The sequence below is a fragment of the Nyctibius grandis genome, chromosome 7 (assembly GCF_013368605.1).
Source record: "Nyctibius grandis isolate bNycGra1 chromosome 7, bNycGra1.pri, whole genome shotgun sequence".
Taxonomy (NCBI): domain Eukaryota; kingdom Metazoa; phylum Chordata; class Aves; order Nyctibiiformes; family Nyctibiidae; genus Nyctibius; species Nyctibius grandis.
The window spans coordinates 18,644,672-18,664,887 of NC_090664.1; the positions used below are offsets into that span (position 1 = coordinate 18,644,672).

Sequence of the window (20,216 nt, forward strand, 5' to 3'; positions counted from 1 at the left end):
CTGATAAGAGACTCCAGAGTATGGATTATTGGGTTATTTCTCAAATGGCTGACATCAATCCTGCTTCAGAAGAGAACGGGAGAATGCAAGTGCAGGGGCAAGACTGAAGTCAGGAGACCTGAGCTCTGCTTTTGACTTTTCACAGAATCACAGAATCACAGAATGTTAGGGACTGGAAGGGACCTCGAAAGATCATCTAGTCCAATCCCCCTGCCGGAGCAGGATTGCCTAGACCATATCACACAGGAACGCGTCCAGGTGGGTTTTGAATGTCTCCAGAGAAGGAGACTCCACAACCTCTCTGGGCAGCCTGTTCCAGTGTTCAGTCACCCTCACCGTAAAGAAGTTTTTCCTCATATTTAAGTGGAACCTCCTGTGTTCCAGCTTGCACCCATTGCCCCTTGTCCTGTCAAGGGATGTCACTGAGAAGAGCCTGGCTCCATCCTCATGACACTTGCCCTTTACATATTTATAAACATTAATGAGGTCACCCCTCAGTCTCCTCTTCTCCAAGCTAAAGAGACCCAGCTCTCTCAGCCTCTCCTCATAAGGGAGATGTTCCACTCCCTTAATCATCTTCGTGGCTCTGCGCTGGACTCTCTCTAGCAGTTCCCTGTCCTTCTTGAACTGAGGGGCCCAGAACTGGACACAATATTCCAGATGCGGCCTCACCAGGGCAGAGTAGAGGGGGAGGAGAACCTCTCTTGACCTGCTAACCACACCCCTTCTAATACAGCCCAGGATGCCATTGGCCTTCTTGGCCACAAGGGCACACTGCTGGCTCATGGTCATCCTGCTGTCCACTAGGACCCCCAGGTCCCTTTCCCCTACGCTGCTCTCCAACAGGTCTGCCCCCAACTTGTACTGGTACATGGGGTTGTTCTTGCCCAGATGCAGGACTCTACACTTGCCCTTGTTATATTTCATTAAATTTCTCCCCGCCCAACTCTCCAGCCTGTCCAGGTCTCTCTGAATGGCTGCGCAGCCTTCCGGCACGTCAGCCACTCCTCCCAGTTTCGTGTCATCAGCAAACTTGCTGACAGTGCACTCTATTCCCTCATCCAAGTCATTAATGAATATATTGAATAGTACTGGTCCCAGTACCGACCCTTGAGGGACTCCGCTAGACACAGGCCTCCAACTGGACTCAGTCCCATTGACCACCACTCTCTGGCTTCTTTCCTTCAGCCAGTTCACAATCCATCTCACTACCCGATCATCCAGACCACACTTCCTCAGTTTAGCTGCGAGGATGCTGTGGGAGACCGTGTCAAACGCTTTACTGAAATCGAGATAGACCACATCCACAGCTTTACCATCATCTATCCACCGGGTTATGTCCTCATAAAAGGCTATCAAGTTGGTTAAGCATGACTTCCCGTTGGTGAAGCCATGCTGAGTGCCCCTAATGATCCCCCTATCCTTGATGTGCCTAGAGACAGCACCAAGGACAAGTTGTTCCATCACCTTTCTGGGGATGGAGGTGAGGCTGACCGGTCTATAGTAGTTACCCGGGTCCTCCTTCTTGCCCTTTTTGAAGACTGGAGTGACATTCGCTTTCCTCCAGTCCTCAGGCACCTCTCCCGTTGCCCACGACTTAGCAAAGATGATGGAGAGTGGCCTAGCAATGACTTCCGCCAGCTCCCTCAGCACCCGCGGGTGCATCCCATCAGGGCCCATGGATTTATGGATGTCCAGATCGCTTAATTGGTCCCTGACCCAGCCCTCATCTACCAAGACAGATTCCTCCTCTATCCTGACTTCTTCTTGGGCCTCAGGGGTCCGGGGCTCCTCAGGACAGCCTCCAGCAGTATAGACAGAGGCAAAGAAGGCATTCAGTAACTCCGCCTTCTTTTTATCCTCTGTCTCCAGGGCCCCCACCTCATTCATCAGTGGGCCTACATTGCCTCTAGTGTTGGCTTTACCTGCAATGTATTTGAAGAAGCCCTTTCTGTTGTCCTTGACCTCTCTTGCAAGGTTTAATTCCAAGGAGGCCTTAGCTTTCCTAGTTGCCTCCCTACATCCTCTGACAACAGACTTATATTCCTCCCAAGTGGCCAGCCCCTCCTTCCATGATCTGTACACCCTCTTCTTCCACTTGAGTTTGCCCAGCAGTTCCCTGTTTAACCATGCAGGTCTCCTGCTACCCTTCCTTGACTTCCTACCTGCTGGGATGCTCTGATCTTGAGCTCGGAAGAAGCAGTCCTTGAATGCTAAACAACTATCTTGGGCCCCCTTACCTTCTAGTACCCTGTCCCATGGGATTTCCCCTAGCAATTGCTTGAAAAGGCCAAAGTTGGCCCTCCTGAAGTCCAGGGTTGTGATTCTGCTAGCTATTCTGTTCCTGCCACATGAGATCCTGAACTCTACCATCTCATGGTCACTACAACCAAGGCTGCCCGCAACCTTCACCGCTTCAACCAGACCCTCCTTGTTAGTAAGGATAAGATCCAGCAGCGCTCCTCTCCTAGTTGGCTCATCCACCATTTGCATCAGAAAGTTATCTTCAATGCACTGGAGGAACCTCCTGGACTGAGGATGGCTGGCTGAGTAGGCCTCCCAGCAAATATCAGGGTAGTTGAAATCCCCCACGACAACCAGGCCCTGTAATTGCGAGACTGCTCTCAGCTGCCTGTAGAAGGCCTCATCACCCTCCTCATCCTGATCCGGTGGCCTGTAATAGACACCCACAACAGTATCACCCCTGCCAGCCTGCCCCTTAATTCGCACCCACAAACTCTCAACTCGCTCCTGATCCGCCCCTGGACAGAACTCAATACATTCTAGCTGCTCACTCACATAAAGAGCAACTCCACCACCTCTCCTTAGCGGCCTGTCTTTCCTGAACAGGACATAGCCATCCATGACCACATTCCAGTCATGCGAGGCGTCCCACCAAGTCTCTGTGATTGCCACTAGATCATAGCCCCCCGACCGAACACGGATTTCCAACTCCTCCTGTTTATTCCCCATGCTGCGTGCATTGGTGTACAGGCATTTCAGGGAGCGAGCTGAGCACACCGATTTCACCCCAGGGGCATGGGAGGCCTCCTGGTCTACCTCAACACTAGAGCGTTGCCCCAGTGATGCAAGCCCAGCTACTACCCCATCCCCCTTCGAATCTAGTTTAAAGGTCTCCGAATGAGCCCTGCTAATTCCTGTCCCAGAACCCTTTTCCTCTGACTTCTGTGATCTTGAGATATGTGCATATTTTGGGGGTCCTAATTCATAGTCTGTAATGAAAGTGGTCCTAAAAGTAGTCCCATTAAATGAATAAAATCAACAATATAATAATTTCTGTTATATGTATTTCTATATTTAGCTACTTCTCTATGGTTATACTAATAATATTCGAAGAATTTAATGAGAGACTTTTATGATATTTATGAAATACTTTGAGATTCATTTATGAAGTGCATTGTTTATTGTATAGAGGCTGGAAATAATTTCTTGCCCACCTGGATTTGCTCAGAAAATTATTTTTGCAGTCTGTGAAATCCACAGCTATTTATTATTTTCGTGTGAAAAGCTATGGCTTTTGGTTGGTTTGTTTGTTTTTGACAGAATAATAGGTTCTTAAATGTTTCCTAAGAAGGTGAAAACTTCCAGTATAGACAAAGACTTACCTTTAACATATAGGGACATATTTTACTTGAAAGCATGGAAAAATAATTTGGTAATATAGAGTACTTCTGCTGGAAGATTTTAACTAAAGTTTTTATGGTCTTTAGCAGGATCTGTTACACGTAGTCCATAAAATAATGTTCCTTACAGAGTGCAGTGGTATTTGATGCAATTTCTTTCATGAGCCCTAGTGCAGAGGTAGCTCTGAGACTCTTAGAGGAAGAATTCAGTCTCCTGTTTGCTTAAATATTTACAAAGCAGCAAGTGTATTTCAAAGTAAGTGCTTGTTAGAGGAGGAAAAATAAACAGGTCATTTTAAGCAGTTGCAGTAAGAATCACTATCTTTTTATGGATATAATCTGTATCTCAGATAACTCGAACTCCTTTCAAAGAAGTTGGAAGTAGGTCCTCAAAAAACTGCACAAAATCAGAGTCTAGGGAGCTGTTGAGGGAGAGGAGAGGAATTAGGAGAGAGTTGTTCAAGGGCGAACTTCCCTCTTCCTTATACTTTTGTATAAACCTCACCAAGACAGGTTGAAAACTATTTGTTTTTACAGATAACCAGTGGCTTTAAACATGAAAATGCAGTGTTTCTCATTCTTTTGGAGCTAGCAAGGTTTTATGTTTGTCACAGCAAGTCTTTACAGCAGGGCCACTGTTCGCGTGGAGACCTGAACACTATAGGAAGAACGGGCTTCGGTGAGAGAGTGGGCACAGGAAGGATTGTGCCTCTGGGTTTGTCCCATTTTTTCCTATTCGTAGTCCTGAGGCTAAATCATAGAGTCATAGAATAGTTTGGGTTGGAAGGGATCTTTAAAGGTCATCTAGTCCAACCTTCCCTGCAATGAGCAGGGACATCTTCAACTAGATCAGGTTGCTCAGAGCCCAGTCCAGCCTGACCTTGAATGTTTCCAGAGATGGGGCATCTATCACCTCTCTGAGCAACCTGTTCCAGTGATTCACCACCCTCATTGTAAAACATTTCTTCCTTACATCTAGTCTGAATCTACCCTCTTTTAGTTTAAAACCATTACCCTTGTCCTATTGCAACGGGCCCTGCTACAAAGTTTGTCCCCATCTTTCTTATAAGCCTGCTTAAAGTACTGAAAGGCTGCAGTAAGGTCTCCGTGGAGCCTTCTCTTCTCCAGGCTGAACAACCCCAACTCTCTCAGCCTTTCTTCATAGGAGAGGTGTTCCAGCCCTCTGATCATTTTTGCGGCCCTCTTCTGGACCTGCTCCAACAGGTCCATGTCTTTCCTGTGCTGAGAACCCTAGACCTGGACACAGTACCCCAGGTGGGGTCTCACGAGAGCAGAGGGGTAGAACCACCTCCCTTGACCTGCTGGCCACGCTGCTTTTGATGCAGCCCAGGACATGGTTGGCCTTCTGGGCTGTGAGCGCACATTGTCTGCTCATGTCCAGTTTTTCATCTGTCAGAATCCCCAGGCCCTTCTCTGCAGTGCTGCTCTCAATCCCTTCATCTCCCAGCCTGTATTGATACTGGGGGTTGTCCTGACCCAGGTGCAGGACCTTGCAGTTGGCCTTGCTGAACGTCATGAGGTTCACCTGGGTCCACTTCTTGAGTTTGTCCAGGACCCTCTGGATGGCATCCCATCCCTCAGGCATGTCAACCGCACCACTCAGCATGGTGTAGTCTGCGTGTAAATAAGCATGGATAGTGTGGCACATACTTCATTTTTGGCATTTGATATCTTAACTTTGAATTTGAGCTGTATTATTTCTAAGTCTCCAGGCTGGGAGTATGGCTTCCTCAGCCAGGCTGGAAGGGGGCTGTGGTGAACACGGTGGGTTGCACCAGCGAGGGAAGTGTTTGGTCCTCATGTTTGTAGAGGCTTGGTGTTGTCCCCCTAAAAATGGGATTGATCAACTAAAAAGGGCTTGGTTTCTTGCTGCCCGTTCCTAGTAACCCACTTCTGGTTTGTATTATACAACTACCAAAGCACTGGAGTATTGTGTTTGCTCTGTTTGATGTTGTATGGACTTAGCATTGCAATATCAAATGGCAGTTTTGATGGTTTATTGATTGCTAGAGCAATAGAGAGCCCTAGCTCATACTTATTTCTTTCTGGAACATGGCTAGATAACATCAGGGCTACATTTCCAGTTAGTAATATTCAGTTTTTAGCAAAAAGTGTAGATATAACAGTACGTACTCTAGCAGGAAGACTTTCTTAAGTTTATTTTTCTGTTCTTGAATTCATTTAGTTCATCTGTGGCAGAAAATCTGCACAGAATAGATTATCTTGTCGAGGACTTTAGAAGAGTAAAAATGGTTGTCTGCAGTTCATGTGTTGTCCCTCACAAAACAATTTTTTTTTCCCTTGACAAAGTTGTTCTTTGCTGCTTAAATGAATTTCTGTACGCCTGTTACAGAGGAGTAGTGGTGGAACGCTTTTAGTCCTCCAATAATGATTTCTGTAAATCCTATAAAGATGTTTGGAGAGTTTCTATGGACACCAATGTTTTGTTAAAATTTTTGTCTGGAGTCAAGAATAGAATGGGACCACAAGTTATGAGCAGAACCTAGAAAGGAGGGGAAAAAGAAGGCGGGAAAGGGCGTCAGTGTTCCCAAACCATAGTCTGGTACCGCCTGTCCCACGTATAAGTGAGATAAGAGAAATGAAGTGAGAGTATAGCCTGTGTGAAAGTGGATCAAGTGCAACCTATAATGTCATGTGGTGCTTCAGAAAATTTCTGCAGTATTGCCTAGGAAACACACTGCCGGTTTGTAGTCAGCAGCCTATGCATCTCATGGCTCCGAGTGACTGTTAGCATCTTGGGAAAGCCTCTGGGACCATCTGTAGCTGAAGTGTGTTTTACATGTCACAGAGCCTCAGCCCCCAGAACAGGGCTTTTACACAGACTTGCTTTTGCAAGCGTGGCAGGCCTGCAAAGCCCTTGTTTTGTTGTTTCGCTGCTTCCTCAGCAGTCTCAATTCAAACTTGTGCACCTTTCTTCCTGTCCTGGAGGTACCCAGCGCATCGACTGCTGGCCAGGGTTAGTTCTTTACTTCAAACTAGATCTTTTGATGTGCCATATGGGATGTTAAGATAGCAGATTTGTTAATCCGAAGAATTGTAGGCTATCTTCTATTTTTATGTGTTCCTTTATGAGTTCTCTTAAAGAGCTGATAAAACAAATGATCCTCTAGATTCCCTGTATTGGTCAGTTGTATCAGTTTCCTTGCGTGAGAGTCCAGAGGAGACGAAAACTGCCTTCGGTAGCACTGCTTTGCAGTGCACCCCTACGGGCTGTTTCTCAAGATCATTCAGGATAACTTCCAAACATTCCCTTGGCATATTTTGACCGATACCATATTTCCACAGCACTGATTTGTTCAGCAATGTATATGGCAGATGCCATACGCTTTGAATTATTTTAGGTGTTAGTGTCTTCTGAAAGAGAAGCGATTTCAGACATAGCTTTACATTTCTCAGCAACAAAGCATAAGGTAAGACTGAAGGATTGACTACTTTAATTAGCCCCTGATTTTTAAATGTTGACTTAGAATGGTGGTAGATAAGAGAAGGGATTCCTTTAATTACTGTCTGTGAAACACACCCTACATCAGGCTGCCCTGTGGGGCCCAGAGCGTCTGTCAGCCCAATGCATTGAAACCTGCCTTCTGCATATTCTGAGTTACATCACCTGCCCATCTCCTTGGTGTTGGCCAGAGATGCCAGACTGACAAAGTGTTTCTTGGACATATGAAGAAATTTGGAAGTCCCTGAGGCATTCCACCATCCATAGTCATTGGTGTGATTTCCTTCCCTAGCAAGTAGGTGAGATGCTGTAGCTGCTGCTTGTCGGAACTGTGTTGGGCTCAATGGAGTGAATGTGCTGGAAACAAAGTTTTGTCTAGAGGTTAGATCTCCATGGGAAATATTTATAAAGGGGGTGTCTTGGTATCCAGTGTTAAGAACAGAAACTGATTCTTTTCTTTCTGTCTGTCTCCTTAGGTCTCCAAAAGGTGATGTCCATAGTGAAGGATATGTCTTGGAGGTAGAGTGCTGCTCCTCTTTAAACCAACTTTCAGACAAAAAGGAGATACCTGATTTTATTAAGAAAGTGAGTAAAAAAAAAAAACGCAAAAAACCAAAACAATATGCTTTTATTTACATTATAGTTACTGCTTCTAGTTCTGTCAGTCTGACAATAGCAATATGTGTACATTTTGTGTGGTTGAAACACATTGCATTGGAATTTGGTGGTTTGTAATTTTAAGTATCCAAAGGGTAATTACTCTTATTGAGAGAAACAAGCTTGATCATATTATTATGAGAAAACATTTGTAGTATCACAGGAGAGTGACCTGTCACAGGTGATGTCAACTAAGTTACCAATGTACAAGACAGTCCTATAACGGACAACATTTTAACTTGAAACAATATATATAATTTTCATTTTAGTGTCAAAATATCCTGTTGGATAGTACTGTAGCTAAAAGGCCTATTAACTCCCAGAATCTCCCAGATTATTTAAATTTTGTTTCAGTATCACATGATGTTAGCAGTTAGAGGTGGTACTGGTAACCTAAATCCCTTCGTCGCCCAAAACAGTGTTGCTTTCAATGAACTTTTGTATATACTGGGGAATTTGAGGAGAACCCTGCAATTTGTTATTTCTTGCCTTCTTTTTAAAATTATTTTTGATGCCGTAATATTCTGCCAGGCTGGAAATTAGCAGGTTATGTCCATTTTAGTGAAGACAGATTCATTGTACATGTTTCAAATTTTGCAGCATCTGTTGTGTCCTATGGCATGTTATAAAAACTAGCGTTAAATACTCTATTTACTTAGCCATATGGTGTAGGAATAGTGTGAGTAGGCATACTCCCCTAGCTTTAATCCATCTTGCAGTGATAGTTAAAATTCTGTAGAATACGTTTCAGCGCATTATGTATGAGCTTGATAGGGACTCAGCTTGACAGACTGCATTCATGTTCAGTCTCCCTTTTACTATGACTTGTAGAAGCTCGATTAAAAATAATGCAGCTATGACTACCTGGTCATCGTACTTAAAGATCTATAGATTTTGGTATCAAAACAAACAAGTTTTCTGAACACTTACTAATATTCAAAAGTTTGAGTCCAAATTTCTTTTCAGCGTTGTGTTATTGCACTTTGATTTTGACACTATCTTTGATTATTTCGATATATTCACACTTAGGCAAAACTGGTGTAGATCTTGTGTATCAGTTTCAACATGTTTGATTTTGTTCTTGTGTTCTTTCAGTCAGAGTGGAAATATAGGCTTATCTGTCACAACTGGTAGCAGAATTTTATATCATTGCAACAGAAAATTTCTTTGCATTTGTAACTTTAGAAGGAGTATGGCTAACATGAAAACAAAGTGACAATCCAGGAGTCAGCTTATTTCCATAGATATCCAATTCTGAGACTCTTTAGAATGCTTTTCTAGGCACGGAAATGTTTCTGTTGGTAGAAGCCATTTGATTATAGGGTTATGAAGATGCCTTTTTGAAATACAATAATTTAAATTTTAATAGCTAAAATGTATATTTACTGTTTATCTGTAGGCTGAGTATGTCGCTCATCCTCAGATGTTATTTGATGTAGAGGAATTTGAAGTTCTTTGAAGCTGTTGCTGTCAAGTATGCGATGTGTCACTGTCTATATCTGATTAAACACATTGTGAAAGTCTCAACACTTTTATGTAAATCTAACTCAGGAAACAGGACTTGTTTGGGAGTAGGAATTAATTGTCATATTAACTAATTTGTCTGAGCAACAAAAATGTCCATTGTTTTTAAGGGCATATAAAACACATGTTTACAAACAAAATAAATGAAAAATAAAGGATGTTCTTCAAAGAAAGCAGTAACAAAAAGCTGTTAGAGAGGGCAATTGCTTGCTTTCAAAAAGGAACAACTCTATGATTCTTCTCAAACTCTGGAATACAATTAGAGTGTTGTGGTTGAATAGGCAAATCCTTGATCACAGAGCTTTTCATAACAGATGCTTTTAGCCCAGGTTTACCATCTTACTGCATTGCAAATTACTGTATTTAAAAAAAAAGATACCAAATAGAGTAGTCATATTTTCAAAACAAAATAACAAGTCCAAATTTTCTCTCAACAGTGAATTTACTAGAAAAAATTCCTCTACTTTAGGAAGATTAATTTTATTATGCACTGCTGAGCAAGTATTGTTTACATGGAGTTTGAACAAGGATGCAATTTTAATAACTTATTTTCTCAATTGACTTTTTGTTGCATTGAAAATGTATGTCATATTGAATATTAACTGCTTGCTCCTGGTAAACACAAAACAATTTTGCAATGGCATACTGCATAGGTAATATCTTTTTTCTTCTATAACTCCATATAAATGTTTAAGAGTAATGAAGTAGAAACAAGGAAGTTATTTCACCTGGAGAATGCTTCTCGCTCACTGAAACAAAGTGCCTCAGTACAATGTTGGCTATAAAACATTTAAGAAATGCCAAAGAAGACTCTCTGGTTAAACCTGTGTTCTGTTGCTGAGATCCTCCTGCATTTTGGGACTCTGTCCCAATTCTCTACTCTCTTCTGTACATTTTTGCCACCACTGTGGTTTCTGACCACAGTAAGAGCCACTGAAGACAGGAGAAAATTAAGTATTGGGGATGTAAGGTTGCATAGGATACACTCTTCCTGTACCTTAAAAGCATGTTGACATGTCCACATTCTGTTTGTTCTTTCATATCAATGAGCAGCTCAACATGTCCTAAAGAGCTCAAACACTCCCATGGTGTCTTTGTCATTTAATTCCTGGGCAATGAAAGAAGTAACTTAACTGTTGTGTATGTACTTTAATGCTGTATTGGTATTAGCATTCCTGTCTTTAGCTCTCAGGAAAAACAGAGATTAAAGATTTGCTCATCTGCTTTTTAATGAGCAAAGCTAACTTCTGAACTTCTGATCACTGTGGCTCAGATCATTCTAAAGTTGTTGCAAGTCAGAGATGTTACTTCTAAGATACTGTGTTTTGTAATACTTTGACTTGTGTCTAATGTAAGATAGGGTAGCCTTTAATTAGTTCCTTAGTTGCTCTTTATTTCTGTGTATCCTGTTATCATTTTTTTCATCTGAGAGTGTTCTTCTGAATCTGCTGAGACAAGTAAGGCAATGAGAAGCTAGGCTGACATCCCAAGAAAGGAGTTATTTTGGATACGCAGTCATATATGAATGCCAAATATATTTCTCATGACCTGTGTTTTCCACATCAGAGTTACATGCTCTAGAAGAACTGTAACAGGCAGAAGGTTTTACTCCTATGGTCACATATTTGCGGTGTTGGTGAAAGGTTAGGAAATGGAGGATAGTTTCTGTACCATTCCTTCCCAGTTCTGTTTCAAATTTAGGAAGCCCATCTTTGTATCCTTGGTTGCCTGCTTAATAATACTCTGTCAGAAGGAAATTCTTTTATGTTAACTTTTTTTTCAGTTTGACCCCATTGCAGAGTTCGTATTTCTTGTCCCTGAGGACTCAGTATCCTTCCCTAGGGAAGTATGATAAGCACAGTTTAAAAATGCTGTAGCTTAACTGAAATCCAGATGCAGGCATCTTCCTTTTGTGTTTTTGACTAGACCAGGACCTCTCCCTACTGGTCTGTCCTTATGTGACTCAGAAACGAGGCTAATTTCTTCCAACAAACCTAAGGCTGTACAGATGAATAATTGGTTTTGCGTTTTCAGAAGTGGACCAGTTCAGCACGGAACACAACTGCCATCTTGAAACGCCTAGGTAATGCTTAACTTGCAATGAAATCTCCTGTATGAGTCAGTGTTTGTCAAATTTGCTCATCGCTGTTCTCTCTCTTCATAGTCTTAGTGAACTTCAGTGAGCATACAAATGCCATCACCAGCATTAGCTCAAAAGCTGCCAGTAACATGTCACTCCATTAAGTGGTCCTCTGAACAACTTCTGTAGTCCAAAGTACCCTAGAAATAATCTTGACTCCTGCAGATGTAGTGACTGTGCGTAAGTTTGTTGACATTTATTTTCTAGTAATAGCATTGCTGGGCCAAGGAAGTGATGGTAGCTCTCAGACTTAAGCAAGTGGGACCCCAGGGAGGAATATGCCCGTAAAACACATTGCAAGGACGCTGCCACCCATGTACTTGTTCTAGAGTTGACATCTGAAACAGTGACCACCAGTTCTCCCTGGTACATAGGCAAGTTGTGTAGGAAATTGGATTATTTTGAAAGAAAGGCCATACGATACTAACATTTGTACGAAGAACTCACATCCTGAATTTCTGAAAGGATCTACCATATTTGAGCCCTCTTGCTAGTTTTATGGACTATATGGTATGAACTGGTATTTACTGGAATTTTTCTAAATGTCTTTTAAAAAAGAAAATGTTACCAGGAGTAGAACTGGCATGAGGAATTAGTATATTTCAAGGGTTAGTTTATGCACTGGAAATTAGTACACGTTACTACCAACAAGTTTAAACTGTAGTTGAACTTACTCAGTGTACTTCTAAAAGGTGAGACATTTCTCGGAGGGGTTCAATCCTCCTGCCCATTATCTGCCCTCACTCCTTTGGAGGGAGCAGCAGGCAGGAGACTGGCTGAGTGGTTGGGTGAGGAACTGCTACATGCCCCAGACAACCACAGGTCGGTCTCGCTGCGTGTTTCTCTGTATTGATGTTTTTATCAAGCTACCGAGATTTTGACAGTTTTTGACACTGTCTCCCGTAACATCCTCATAGGTAAGCTCAGGAAGTGTGGGTTAGATTAATGGACAGTGAGGTGGATTGAGAACTGGCTGAATGGCAGAGCTTAGAGGGTTGTGGTCAGCAGTGCCGAGTCTAGTTGGAGGCCTGTAGCTAGTGGTGGGGAAGTTATCCTCCCCCTCTACACTGACCTAGTGAGGCCACACCTGGAGTACTGTGTCTTGAACTGGGCTCTCCAGTTCAAGAAAGACAAGGGACCACTGGAGAGAGTCCAGCAGAGGGTTACAAAGATGATTAGAGGGCTGGAGCATCTCTCTTATGAGGAAAAGCTGAGGGAGCTGGGTCTGTTTAGCCTGGAGAAGAGAAGACTGAGGGGGGATCTTATCAATACTTACAAATACCTAGGGATGGGTGTCAAGAGGATGAGGCCAGGCTCTTCTCAGTGGTGCCCAGCAACGGGACAAGGGGCACAAACTGAAACATGGGAAGTTCCATCTGAGTATGAGGAAAAATGTCTTTACTTCGAGGGTGACAGAGCACTGAAACAGGCTGCTCAGGGAGGTTGTGGAGTCTCCTTCTCTGGAGCTATTCAAAACCTGCTTGGATGCGACCCTGTGCAACCTGTTCTAAGTGAACCTGCTTTAGCAGGGGGATTGGACTAGATGATTTCCAGAGGTCCCTTCCAACCCCAATCATTCTGTGATTCTGTGAAATACTTCTTTTCCTGCTCTCCTGTTTTTTCCCTCCATTCATCTGTAGCTGTTCTGGTGTTATCAAGATAACAGCTCTTAGTTCATGCCCATCGTTCTTTGGGGAGTCATCTGTGTTATGGCTCTAACTGGTGAAGCATTTTTGTATTAGTATTGCTGCTAAAAGACAGGTTAATTTTCCAGCTTCTTTTAAGTTGCTAGGTAGAAGCAGGGTTGGAGTATTTAGGAGGACTTCTGTTTCTCCTATAAAATAAAAACTGAATGCTTATATGCATTCTCAAGGGCTTTTTAAGTCTTTTCCGTAGATGTTCCCAGTCAAGGGAGTGATTCAGCCCAGACTTGGCTCTTCACTTCCTACATATTTACTTGCATCAAAATGAACATTTGGCTTATATGATTAAAACAGGGCACTTCACATATCCATATAGTGTGTGAAAGTGATATTAAATGATTTTGAACTCTCAACTTCTGAGTTTTAAAACTCTCTTCAGCATCTAACTATGAAATGGCAAGAAGATGTGGAAGATGAGAAATGTGTCATAGGACAAATATGTCCATAATAATATGTATTTTTATATATATAGTTATTGGTGTATTTGTAAGAGTATGACAAGCATATAAGAAGACAAAAGCCTTCAATTTCCTAAAAAAAATGAATGTGAAAATTACTAATCTTGTAATTTTTTTTACTTTTATTTATAATTGCTCAGAAAAATACTCTGTTTTATATAGCTGTTCCAGTATTTCTCACATTCTTGTCTCTTTTTGTTCGTCATTTCTTATTCTTCATCTCTTAATCTTTGCATTGAGAGTTCTTTTTTAGGAGGAACAAAGACATGCAGCTTATGTGTTCTGAAGAGCACTAGACTGTTGGTGGATTTCTTGACTCTGTTGCTGCAGTTTTACAAGGATCTCTTCTGTGAAGTCTCTGATTGCTCTGTTGATGCCAGGGGTTGTTAGAAGGATATTGTAATTCTAAGCATTATTCTTTACTGTAGATATGTAGATATTGTATCAGAAATTGTGTGGCCAGCAGGACTACGGCCCTGGTGAGGCCACACCTCGAATACTGTGTTCAGTTTTGGGCCCCTCCCTACAAGACAGACATTGAGGTGCTGGAGCGAGTCCAGAGAAGGGCAGTGAAGCTGGTGAAGGGTCTAGAGCACAAGTCTTATGAGGAGCAGCTGGGGGAACTGGGGTTGTTTAGTCTGGAGAAAAGGAGACTCAGGGGAGATGTTATCGCTCTCTACAACTACCTGAAAGGAGGTTGTAGCCAGGTGGGTGTTGGTTTCTTCTCCCAGGTAACAAGTGATAGGACAAAAGGAAACGGCCTCAAGTTGGGCCAGGGGAGGTTTAGATTGGATATCAGGAAAAATTTCTTCACCAAAAGGATTGTCAAGCATTGGAACAGGCTGCCCAGGGAAGTGGTGGAGTCACCATCCCTGGAGGTATTTAAAAGACATATAGATGTGGCACTTAAGGACATGGTTTAGTGGTGGACTCGGCAGTGTTAGGTTAACGGTTGGACTTGATGATCGTAGACGTCCTTTCCAACCAAAACAATTCTATGATTCTATGTTTTAGCTGGCCTGTTCAGAAATTTCCTGCAGGGCATACAGTCAGAGCAGGTGACATTAAAAGACAGAAGAGGGGAAAAATTGAGTCTTTAATATTGCTTAGAGGATCATTCTTCAAATGAATAAGCAGTTTGAATTTACTTCTGTGGCTAGAAAATGACCTCTCTAGAGTACTGTTTATTACCTAGGATTACTTATCTAGATGTGATCTCAGCCTCTTCTAAAATGATTTCCATCCTAAAACCAACCTATAAAATCCCACCCCAAAACCTTCACTCTTCAGGGTACTTGCAAAAGAACAATACAACATTTATTTCTTTAGCACATCCTAATGAAAACCACTGAGCACTTAGCTGACTGCTTTGTTTTCTGCATGTATTCAGTGCAAACAGAGCCCCTATTTTATTTTTAATTATTTGGATCTTAGATATGGTCATGAAGCAGAAGTTGAAACTCAGCATCAGTGGTTCAGCTGTTTGTGATCTGCTGTGATAATATTTATTAAAGTTGCATTTTGTTAACATTTTGTAAGTGTGTATATAACAAGAGATGGTAAAAAATAGCATATACTGTATTTTAAACAGCCTGGTGTGAAGGGAAACATCTGTTCCTGGTTAAGCTTCTTTCAACTTGTGTTCTTTTGACTAAGCCCTCTAAGAATGGTGTTGATATATATCTTCCATGAACATGGCAAAACTATTTTCAGGACTCTCCCAGGAGCCTGGTTGTCCTTTTATAATCCTTTGCCCTCAGCAGCTTTCAGAGTCATCCTCTTGACCAAGATAAAAATAGATGTTATAAAGTATGTAGTTGATATTTTTAATGATCCCACTTCTGGTGGGAAAAATAACTTTTTTTTGTTAACAATAAATATGATAATATTTTACTGTGCTAAAATAAAATATGGGCAAATTGTTCAAATTGCAGTTTTGGCTACGAGTAACAGATGGCTTGATGAAACAATGTGATTTTTAAGAAACACTCTTTGGTTTATATAAAGATAAAAGAAAGTATTCCCTGCAAATTAAATGTAAGGTCTGTAAATTTGAGACTGAATTCTTAATTTGTAAAATATTCCTGTTGTCCTGAACCTTTTGGTTTTTTGTTTTCATTGCTTAGGACAGAGATGGACTAAACCAGTGTGCCAGTTCTGAATCACATTAGTGCTAGATGATCACAAATAAGTGACTGTTTTCTCTTGTTTTACAAAGAACACATTGTGTTAATCCAGCTAAATCAGTTGTTAGATAGAACGCTCAACCATCCATCTCTATAAATCTTTATTTTCCCCTTGCTTATGTTCACACATTAGTGTAGGAGTTTCTCTCAAAAGATTAATACACAAGATGTTGTCGTCTGCATTTTGAAAATGCCTGTTCTCTAAAGCAAGCGCTTGGGACAGAGTTTCTAGAGTCTTTTTTTTTGACAGTGTATATCAAATATTTGGGTTGAGTGAGCATAGCTGGCTGCTCCGTAGCAGTTTATCCCAGGTCTGAAACAATTTTTAGGGAATAAATCTTAAATGACGTGGATAAATTCAGTATTATTTTTCAGAGTTTAGGGCAAGGATGGGAGGACGCAGGTATGTTACATGGCTTTTTGGCAGGTGCCACAGTCGCTGAACTTTCGTAGCCTGCGTCCAACAACGTTCGCCCTTTGCCAGGTCTGTGAAGGAACAGGTGCTAAAATAAGATAATAATTTGAGAAGAATCATCACACCCAGGACCACAGAGGATGAGACAGTGTGGTTTCAAGAGCTATCATCTAGTGAGATATGCTGAAAGGAGCAAGTGTACTTGCACCACACTGCACTACATGTTTAGTACAGTTATATTGTTCTCAGGAATGAATGTACAGCTAACACAAGCTGAAGAGGAATTCCAAGTTGTTACTCTCATCCCTGCCTTGGCTCCAGTAGCAGGAGACATATAGCTCGCTGTAACTTAATATCTCTTGGCAGCACTGTCTTAAGAGCCTGTATTCTGTTCTATTCAGCATAGCAGTAGGTTGCAGTAGCTACTTGCTTCACTACACTTCTCCCTGTTCTGTTTGTAGCTTTCAGTTCCTGTTTGCAGAGGCTACTACCAATGAGCACGTTGTAAAACTGCAAAGCTTGCTTTCTTTTCCCTGTTCAGTGCCTAGTTATGCTCTACCACAAATGCAGCGAGAGCTTGAAATGTCAAGTCAATGGTTCTGTTGAATGGGCTGTATACTGCAAAGATGGAAAGGCAGCGTACATCTGTTTCTTCAAGAAACTCATTAGTTTTTAACTTTTGGGTTTGTTTTTGGGCTCTGATAATCTTCTCTTGGATCTACCAACTTCATTCTAATAGTCTTATCTAAAGTTCCCAAATGGTAAAATTCTGGTCAAAGTTTTCATTGGAAGTATCAATACAAACACTGTCAACACTGCTTAAAGGATGACTCTGTGGTTTGGGATTATGGTAACGTTTTTCAAGGCATCCCTCCAATGTTTGATCTCTGATGGCCTATTTTGATGTAATTGACAATGAAAATACTTGATAATTTGAAAGCCTGAATGCGGATTGGGATTTGACTTCCTAAAAGCCACATTTGTATTTACTTATATGAACAGGAACTATCTATCTCAAATTCAGAATTGGTGAGTGTAAACTGGAAAAGGTTAAAAATGCATGGGAAATAGAGGCTTCAATGACAGAGCATCCTAGTCAGAAAGGTTGCATGTTTGGAAATCTGCAGGTAGTGAAAGAGTCTCAGAGTAACATGACAGAGAAAAGATTAACAGTTGCTGCTTTGCTGTTTGATTAGTAGAAGTATCTTTTTTTTGTAAGTTAGTATTAGAGATGCAAAAATGCCAAAATCACAGAAGTTTTGAGTTGTTTAGAAAGAACTAAACCCCTCCTTCGGAACATTAGGTAAGCTTAATTGGTTTCAAAATAAGCAGTAAACTCTTGATGACTGTTTCTGTCTTATCAGGAAGCAGCATGTGAGACCTACAGAAAATGTCAAAGGCAAGCTAAAAGCCTGTCTTAATTTTAAACATCTGTTTTCAGAAATGAACTAACTAGAAGGGGGATGTGCAGTATTTGTGATGAAACATGTACTACTAAATATTAATGGAGGACACAGTTGGAAGACTGTAGTCTTGAACATCCTTTTCCAGTTCCAGCTCCTGGCATGCAGTACATAGCATTCCCCTCAAACCACAAGATCATGTTCTTTGCATGAAGATCCGAGGTGCTGTCTGTTGTCAAAGGAGATTTGCTTGAATCCTAAAAAGGTAGAAAAATACAGTGATCTTGTTTCTGGTACATATTATGAGATCTAGTGCCTCTGACGTTGTTCTTGTAAAAGCAACAACCAAATAGACAGACAGACAAGAATTTATTTTATTGGCTAAGACAGCTTATGCTTGGCTTAAAAAAAGTTTTAGATAGCTCTGAGCAAAATTAACCCAGCTATTGTTTCAAAGGCCATATGTTTTCCCATCAGTAGGACTAAGTAGCAGTCTGTCTTAGTTTGCTGCAGAGCTAACTAAATGCATCTGACCATCAGAAGATGAGTTCATTGCACATAGAGAATGTTGTCCTTTCTCCAGGTGCATTTTTGCTATGTGTGCACTTCATAAATTGTTTTTGTTGTTTGTTTTTGTATTAGCAGCAGTTCCTTTTACCGGGTTGCTACAGCATTCTTTCGCTACCTTGTTATATCATGAACCGTATAGCAAACCTATTAATGAAATGTTTAGTCCTAATGCCTAGATTTTGAAAGTGTTTTTTTCCAGATCATCAGGAAGTGTAAGCCTTGAGACCATTTAAGACTGCTATAAACTGGAACATTAGTGACATTAGTAAAACTGCTTTTCCTTTGGATGCATCCCAAAAATGTCTAGCTCCTGGCATACAAGAGTTAAGAGAAATTCCTGACACTTGTCTTATTAAATCATTTGGTTGAAAATCCTTATCCAGGAGAGACAGATCCTCATTATTAAATTGCTGTGCGTTATTTCCCATGTTTACTCATGTGGATGGAACACCGTCCTGAGCTTGTGGGAAGTGTTTGATTTGCTGTGTGCCATCCCATGGGAGAAATGTACAGAATCTCCCTGTAAGCAATTACCGAAGCTGGCAAAAGTACATGATTCTGTTCAGCATGGGAGCTGTATCCTTGAGCTTCTGTATTTATAAGTAGTACCATCATGCTCGCTATGAATAGGAGATTATTATGGAGCTGATAATGCAACAAGAAATGCAGAATCACAAACAACGTGTGGACTGTACAATGACCCTCTCAGGTGGAAAACAATAACTTAGAGGAGAGGAGTGAGTGGAGGCAAGTCTATAGCCGTGGCAAAAGGCGAGTGCCCTCCTTGCCTACTTTGCCTCCACAGGTACCTCTGAGCAATAGATATGAAGCCCTAGTGGAATACAGCCGGTCCAATGGGGATGTGGTGGAGAGGCAACCTATATCAGAGGTCCCACCACAGTCAGAAAAACCTGACAGGCGTATAGCTACCTCCTCCACAAGGAAGAAGAGAAGAGTTTTAGTGGTTGGAGACTCCTTCCTAAAGGGATCTGAGGGCCCAATATGCAGAGCTGACCTCCATCACAGGGAGGTCTGCAGCCTGCCTGGAGCCCGAATCAGGGATATCACCAGGCAACTCCCCAACCTGGTGAAGGCCACAGACTACTACCCCCTGCTGATCTTCCAGACAGGTGGGGGAGAAGCTGCATCCCGTAGTCTGAGGGGGATGAAGAAAGACTACAAGGCCCTAGGACAGTTGGTGAAAGAGTCTGGGGCACAAGTTGTTTTCTCCTCCCTCCTTCCATTTTCAGGTGATGACGTGGGATGGAATAGTAGGATTCTCTCTATTAATGCCTGGCTACGAGACTGGTGCTACAGAGGCAGGGCTTTGGGTTCTTTGATAATGCCTGGTTTCATAAGACACCAGGCGTGACCGTAATACATGGGAAAGGTTTATGTCGTAGGGGCAAAAGGGTTCTGGGACAGGAATTAGCAGGGCTCATTCGGAGAGCTTTAAACTAGATTCGAAGGGGGATGGGGTAGTAGCTGGGCTTGCACCACTGGGGCAACGCTCTAGCGTTGAGGTAGACCAGGAGGCCTCCCATGCCCCTGGGGTGAAATCGGTGTGCTCAGCTCGCTCCCTGAAATGCCTGTACACCAATGCACGCAGCATGGGAAATAAACAGGAGGAGCTGGAAATCCGTGTTCGGTCGGGGGGCTATGATCTAGTGGCAATCACAGAGACTTGGTGGGACGCCTCGCATGACTGGAATGTGGTCATGGATGGCTATGTCCTGTTCAGGAAAGACAGGCCACTAAGGAGAGGTGGTGGAGTTGCTCTTTATGTGAGTGAGCAGCTAGAATGTATTGAGTTCTGTCCAGAGGCGGATCAGGAGCGAGTTGAGAGTTTGTGGGTGCGAATTAAGGGGCAGGCTGGCAGGGGTGATACTGTTGTGGGTGTCTATTACAGGCCACCAGATCAGGATGAGGAGGGTGATGAGGCCTTCTACAGGCAGCTGAGAGCAGTCTCGCAATTACAGGGCCTGGTTGTCGTGGGGGATTTCAACTACCCTGATATTTGCTGGGAGGCCTA

General features: G+C 42.2%; 1 protein-coding gene across 1 annotated transcript in view; it reads left to right on the forward strand.

Annotated features, from left to right (window-relative positions):
- Positions 1-20,216, forward strand: part of RFTN1 (raftlin, lipid raft linker 1) — a 113,142-nt gene that overhangs the window by 52,982 nt on the left and 39,944 nt on the right. The window contains exon 4 of the mRNA XM_068404971.1: positions 7,605-7,713. Coding sequence (XP_068261072.1) covers positions 7,605-7,713 — 109 coding nt within the window. The remainder of the gene's footprint in view (positions 1-7,604; positions 7,714-20,216) is intronic.